Genomic DNA, 7226 nt, shown 5'->3' on the forward strand with positions numbered 1-7226 from the left:
AAAAAAAAAAAAAAAAAAAAAAGGCTACTTACACATGAGTCCTAAGTATGCAAGTGAGTGCTCACATGATTAGGGTAGAAAGGGCCAGAAGCCCATCCGGACCGCTCGGGGCTCTCTGGATTTGTTGTCCATGTTGCGTTGGCACCTCCTTGGCTTGAATGCTCCAAATAGAACCTGACATGAAGGTGGAAGTAGCTATGTTTCCAGTCACCTTTGCAAAGCCATTACTGGAGGTACGATCTTTGGGCTCCACTTTGAATGCAGACGGTAGGTTTCCAGAAGTCCTGCTCTACTTCACCTTCGTTCGTTGGGCTTGCTCCAGAATAATTGACCTCCTAGGAATGCCTTGCCCTTGCTGGAACGCCTTGAAAGAGGACAGTGCCAGGGAGCTAGGGTCAATTGAAGGCCACTCGCTGCCCAGGCAGAGGGAGACGGGCTTCCTGGAGCGTCGGCTGGGGCACAGCTCCTCCCTTATTCAACGCACAGTTGACAGCATAGAGGATTGAAAAGCTGCAGTTTCTCTAATCGGTTTGGATGACTTTTCAAAGAGAATCTTCCAGTGCATGTCTAAATGCATATGTTTGCTTCCGATTTGCAGGATAAGAAGCCCAAAGAGCAAGAAAAAAGAGGGGATTTTCTTCATCGACCATTCTCCAAGAAGTTGGACAAGAACCTGCCCACACACAAGCAGCCCTCAGCTTCGCTCATGACACAACTTCAGAACACCAAAGCCCTGCTGAAGGACCGGAAGGCCTCCAAAGCCAGCTTCGCCGACAAAGGTGGGTCGGCTCTGGGGACTCTCTCAGGGCACTCCTGTTGGGCTGCGTGTCTGCTGTGTACCCTTCACAGGGGAGGGCGGTATGGGCCCTAGAGCACAGACAATTCCTGTGGCCCCAGAAAAGCAGGATTCACGGACCTGAGGTTGCCTGAGCACAGTCTGGGACCCAGCTGCGTGGCATTAGCCACCTGTGCAGGAAGGATTTGAGAAAACGGAGATGGGGTGCATGGTATTATGGAGACAGAAATCCGGTGGATGATATCATCAGAACAGAGGTTGGGAGGCACAGCATCGCAGGAGCAGAGATCAGAGATGAAGAATGGTGGGAGTAGAGATGGGGTGCAGGAGCAGAGATCGGGTATCTCCCTGGTAGTATTCGGCATCTTCCCTAGAAAAGAGGACCCTGTGAAACACTGCAATGTGATTGAATCTGGGCTCTGGGATGGAAGTAGCGTGCTCAGACCTGAGTTCAAATGCCAGCTCTACAGCCTGCAAAGGTCCAAGATCTTTTACTGCTGAGGATCTTCACTGGCTCTCTTAGTTACTTGTAAGGGCTCCTACCTGTCGCAGCTGTGGATGAGATGCGATGCATATATAAGCTCCCCGACCTGAGTCAGACCCAGCTCATCACAGAACTGACAAATGTGTTTCCCTCCCTGGGACAAGTGCTAAAAGACGCCAAAAGGAGACCTTACTGGACGCAGGCTTAACATGGTAGAAATGCCGAGAGGGCACACAGGAGCCGGGGGCGTCCTGAAGCCGAGCCGTGAGGTAGAGGAGAGGTTCTTATTACTGAGGGGGATGAGACACATCCTAGAGTTCAGTCTCCTTAAACATGAAAGTAGGTTCAGTGAGGGCTGTGGCTGAGATACACTCAGGCCTAGTGGGCAGTTAGTCCCTGCACGGGACTTGAACCTGGCTCCTGTCCTTCTGCCTCCCGTGCTGCTCCCAGAGAGAGGCCACTGTACCCACATGGCCCAAAGCAACCTGCTTTCCTTGGAGCAGAGCACAGCGGATCAGGGAGGGGCAGCAGTGTCCACGTGGCAGCGGGAGCATTGGAGACCTTGGCCATTAATGAAGTTGTACTCCTTTCCACTGATGTGTCTCCGGCGCCCGTTTCATTTTGGCGCCTATGTGTTTATTGATGCAAGGAAGGGAGGCTTCCCAGTGCCCTCAGCTGCTCCCAAAATCGATCCCAGCGGGCAGCAGCTTGCTTCTGCAGCTGGGCCTCCACAGAGCCTATAAAATGTTATGGGAGAAGAAAGAAGCTAAGACAGAGCTCATTCCGCATCAACTTGGCTTTATTGCCCTCATCTCTAAACCCGTAGGGGGTTTCCCCTTCCTTTTCTGGCCCAGTTTGCAAACCTGGATTCTAGTCTATGCCAACCGGAGACAGAAACCGTGGGGATTTGGCAGGTTGCCTTAACTATATGGATGATGCTGTTCTACCCCCGTTCAGAATTGGGTGAGGCTCCATCCAGATTGAAAGTCATGAGAGAGCCTTAAAAGGGAAGGAAATCCTGACATATGCTTCAACACAGTTGAACCTGGAGGACATTATGCTAAGTGAATTACGCCAGTCACAAAAGGCAGATACTGTGTGATTCTACTTGTATGAGGTCCCTAGAGTGGTTGGATTCATAGAGACAGGCAGTAAAATGGTGGTTGCCGGGGGTTTCAGAGAGCAGGGCTATATATAGGGTGTTAGATTTGCAATAGGAAGACAGTTCTGGAGACTGATTCCACAACAGTGTGAATATACTTATCACTGCTGAACTGCACACTTAAAAACGGGTAAGACGATAACATTTCTGTTACATGTTTTTTGCCACAATAAATAAAATTTTAAAAAGTCACAAGGGAAGCACTCCTTCCAGTGTGGGCTGTCCGAGGTCCAGATTGGCAGGAGTTCAGTCAGGAGAGCTTGGTGTGCTTCTGGGAGTTTTATGGATGTGCTGTTGAGTACACGTACCTTTTTGATTCCAAGATCCTTTGGCAAGGTCCAGAAATTTTTTTCTTTTTTTTTGAGGCAGAGTCTCACTCTGTCACTCAGTCTGGAGTGCAGCAGAGCCATCACAGCTCACTGCAACCTCCACTTCCCAGGCTCAGGTGGATAATATTTTTTTTGAGATGGAGTCTTGCTCTGTCGCCCTGGCTGGAGTGCAGTGGGACAATCTTGGCTCACTGTAACCTCTGCCTCCCGGGTTCAAGTGATTCTCCTGCCTCAGCCTCCCAAGTAGCTGGGACTACAGGTGCGCACCACTACACCCAGCTAATTTTCCTGTTTTTAGTAGATACGGGGTTTCACTGTGTTGACCAGGTTAGTCTCAATCTCTTGACCTCGTGATCTTCCAGCCTCGGCCTCCCAAAGTGCTGGGATTACAGGGGTGAGCCACCGCTGCCTAGGGTCCAGAATTTTAAGCAACCAAAAGCAGGGAGGATGTTGGGTTAGAGCATGAGGCAAATTGGAATCCTCCTGTCACCAGCCCCCTGTCCCTCCATCCTAGAAAGACTGCCTGGCCTCTGTGGGGAAAGTGACACGCTGCTGGTGACTTCTTGCAAAGTTGCCAAGGCCGTTTGTTGGTTGCTTTCTTCTGGCCTTGGCAGGGAGCCGTGTCCGTCAAGCTGGAGGTCAGAGCAGGCGGGAGAAGGGCCGTGAGCTCTGTCCAAGCGTCCTGATGATTTTTTTGCGCTTTCTTCGTGTGCAGATTCCTTCGGCTGCCACAGTATTTTCCGCAAAGCCTCTGATTCCAACTGTGTGGCTTCTTCTTCCATGGAGTTCATCCCCATCCCGCCGCCCAGGACCCCGAGGATTGTGAAGAAACCAGAGCCCCATCAGCCGGGGCCTGGAAGCAACAGCATCTCCCACAAGGAAGAACCCCTGATGCTGGAGATGGTGCGCTCCTTCGAGTCTGTCGATCGCGACGACCACATAGAAATGCTGTCTCCCTCTCATCACTACAGGATTCTGAACTCCCCGGTGAGCCTGGCTCGCAGGAATTCCAGCGAGAGGACACTGTCCCCGGGTCTGCCGACCGGAAGCATGTCACCTCTCCACACTCCTTTGCATCCCACTGTGGTCTCTTTTGCTCATGAAGATAAAAACAGCCCCCCTAAAGAGGAGGGCCTGTGTTCCCCACCTCCAGTTCCCAGCAGCGGCCCCGTGCAGCCTCTGGGGAGCCCAAATTGCGTGAAAAGCCGAGGCCGGTTCCCCATGATGGGCATCGGACAGATGCTGAGGAAGCGGCATCAGAGCCTGCAGCCATCCACAGATAGGCCCCTGGAGGCCAGCCTGCCCCCACTGCAGCCCCTAGCCTCCGTGAACCTTGCCTTCGACATGGCCGATGGGGTCAAGACCCAGTGCTAACTTGGGCCAGCGGGATTTGGGGTATCGTAGAAAACAGCAACGGACCAGAGCTCCGCACATCTGTCAGGGTGTGAACATTCCAGGACCTCGTGTGGAGCATCCTTAGTGACCCGTTGGTTCCTGCCACGCAGCGTCCCACCTGTAGCTGAATCCACAAAGCCTGCACCACCCAACCTCGCTTAGGGACCCCCAGAGATGCTGGAATCACCAGGAGGGTTGGCTCCAGGGGCAGCCAATTCCAGTCCTTCAGATCTTCCTTCTTCTCAACCACTCACCAACCCCTTCCAGTTCCCACTTCTGGGCTTGGGGGAAAAATGGGGCATCAGCCTTCTGGGGCACTCAGATAATGGACTGTTACCAGATCTTTCTTCACACTGTGCTACCTGTGTGCCTCTCACAGCAGTCGGCCACAGTCACAGGGAGAGAACAACATCACAGTCATTCATCCAGGCCACGTTTCCTCTGCAGAGTGCAGCAGCCCTGCCTTTCACAGCAGGGATTCCCTGAAGGCCAGCAGGAGCTGGGGGTAGGCCCAGGATACTCAGAGGAAGACGGAGGGGAGCTTCGGACCAAGATCAAACAGTGGGAACCTCGACAGAAGAGAAAGACTGAAGGAGACACTCATTTCCCGAGCAAGATATTGATAGATTTTTTTTTTTTTTTTTGGTTGAAACATGCTAATGATTGAATTACCTTTTCCAAAGAGATTTTTTTTTTTAATGTGATGTTGGTAAATTGAAATAACATAATTTTTAAAAACTTGGATGGAGAGATGAGAAGCAATTCCACCAAACTCATGTTTTCATGACAGGGTTCAGTGTGGAGGGCAAAAGAGCTGTCTGTCGTGATGTGCTGAGTGGCATGGCCCATGGGCAGGGCAAGATCTCCATGGTTCAGCGTTCATCCTGTTGTTTAAGGCATAGCCCTGAGCCTTCTGGCAGGCACAGAACACAGTTATGGCTGGTTATGTCGAAAGACAGAAAAGATGATTGTGACAATTCAGAGCATAATTCGGATGGCAAGGAGGTAGCATGACCTCTGTGTGATGTGGATTTCAAGCTGCCCAGAGAACAAGTGTGGCTCAGAACTCAGCAAGTTTGCTGGAAGCAGGGAGCCGGCTTGCCTGGCAGAGAACCTGTTCAGATACAGGCCAGTTTCTTCTTTGGGGAAAGCCGAGCTCCTCAAACAGGGCTCAGTCCACGTTGTGTGTTCACACCTTTCTCCAAGGATCGAACCAAAGATGCGTCTCCAGTGTTGTGTCTGTGCCCCCCATGTGTGCGTTTTGTGGAGCCCCGTGCTGTCTGACTGTGTCCAGCTGGCACTTGGCAGGATGCACTCGGTTGTGAGCAGAATCAGAAAAGAAGAATCAGCACAGGTTGGATAGGGGTTAATGTAGGAGACTGGTTACAGACAGGCCTGGAGTCTTCAACTTTTGACCTGTGCAGGTGCGACCAGAGACAACCTCTGTGGCCACCTTAGGTGGCCACCTCAGTCCATGGATCCCAAAACACAAATCTAGAATTGCAAAGCCAGCCTTTATGTCCCTGGCAGGCAGCCTTGCCAGAGGGCAGAGAGGTAGTTCTGAAACATTCTGTCATTCACCAGTGGGGACGTCCCTTAGTCCCTCATGTCTCTGATGGAGCAGGAGAGAATGGATATTTGGCCAACTTTGGCAAGACCTGGAGCTGCTTCTTTCCTCCCTAAGGGATCACTCCAGTGTTAGGGCATTCTAGGATGAGGTCAGACCGCTTGGCTATTGGTGTTTTTTTTTTGTATAGCTTCAGACTGTGTTCCAAAACTTACCATTGAAAATAGAGCTTTTAGGCCAGGCGTGCTGGCTCACACCTGTAATCCTAGTACCTTGGGAGCCCAAAGCTCAGGAGTTCGAGACCAGCCCAGGCAACATGGCAAAAGCCTGTCTCTACAAATATAGAATAAATAAATTAGCTGGGTGTGGTGGCATGTGCCTGTAGTCCCAGCTACTTGAGGGCGCTGAGGTGGGATGATCCCTTGAACCCAGGAGATCGAGGCTGCAGTGAGCCAAGATCATGCTACTGCACTCCAGCCTGGGTGGCAAAGTGAGACCCTGTCTCTAGAAAAAGAAAATAGAGCTTTTTAAGCAGGGAGAAGAAAAGAATCATCTAAGACCGTCTCTCCATTTGACATGAAGTGTACCTTTTCTAACGACGGTTTCCAGCTGCAACCGCTCTGCTCTGCAAGCTCACAGGGCGTGCACCTGTGCATTGGGAACTTTCTGGAGCCCCTGATGCCTTTTCCTCACATTATACTTTCCTCAAGAAACAGGAGTGCTTCCGCCTTGCCATTAGCTGGTGGAGAACGCGCCTTTCATTCCCGGCATGCTTCAAGAACAGCTGCAGATGTGCCGCTAACTGACCGCATTGCCATTGGTCACCTGGACTCTGAACTCAGGTTGATTCTAAACCCAGTGAGAGGTGAGAGGGAGTGAGGAAAGGGATCCACTGTATTTGGTGTGTGTGTGAGCACCTGACAAATCTATGAAACCGAGTGAAAGGAGAAATGCTAGATTCTTTATGATTTTATTATATTTATATGGAAAATCTGACTCTGTTTTTGGTAAGTCCGAAGCGTGTTGTCTGTCCGACCGTGACTGCCTTCCTCAGTCTGTGCCTGTGATTCTGGTCACCCTGTAGTTACTGATGGAAATTGATGGGACTGTCGTCGTGTGATGTCCAGGAGGGAAAGTCCATTTTAATTGTATGATTTGGTCATTAGTAAGGACTATATTTATGTCACCATTAGTAGATATATGTACTTTTGTAATGACTGTGAAATACACTTTTCCCTCACTATGACTGCTGCTTTTTTTTTGCTGATAAATCTTAAAACATCTAAGTACATTGCGAATAATAGTGCAGGTACCATCTTTTATGTGGAGTTATTTTTGCTCTATCACTCAGGCTGGAGTGCAATGACCAGTCACGGATCACTACAGCCTCAGCCTCTCCAGATTCAAGTGATCCTCCCATCTCAGCCTCCCAAGTAGCTGGGACTGCAGTTGCACACCACGATGCCTAGCCAATTTTCTTTGTAGTTGATGGA

The 7226-nt window shown here is 50.6% G+C and overlaps 1 protein-coding gene across 1 annotated transcript in view; it reads left to right on the plus strand.

Annotated features, from left to right (window-relative positions):
* The window catches only part of HUNK (hormonally up-regulated Neu-associated kinase), a 130948-nt gene extending 123969 nt beyond the window's left edge, over positions 1-6979 (plus strand). Inside the window, exons 10-11 of the mRNA XM_017526089.1 lie at positions 599-779; positions 3487-6979. Coding sequence (XP_017381578.1) covers positions 599-779; positions 3487-4145 — 840 coding nt within the window. The 3' untranslated portion in view covers positions 4146-6979. The remainder of the gene's footprint in view (positions 1-598; positions 780-3486) is intronic.
* Positions 6980-7226: the final 247 nt, after the last annotated feature.

The sequence above is a fragment of the Cebus imitator genome, unplaced genomic scaffold, assembly GCF_001604975.1.
Source record: "Cebus imitator isolate Cc_AM_T3 unplaced genomic scaffold, Cebus_imitator-1.0 Scaffold41, whole genome shotgun sequence".
NCBI classification, from domain to species: domain Eukaryota; kingdom Metazoa; phylum Chordata; class Mammalia; order Primates; family Cebidae; genus Cebus; species Cebus imitator.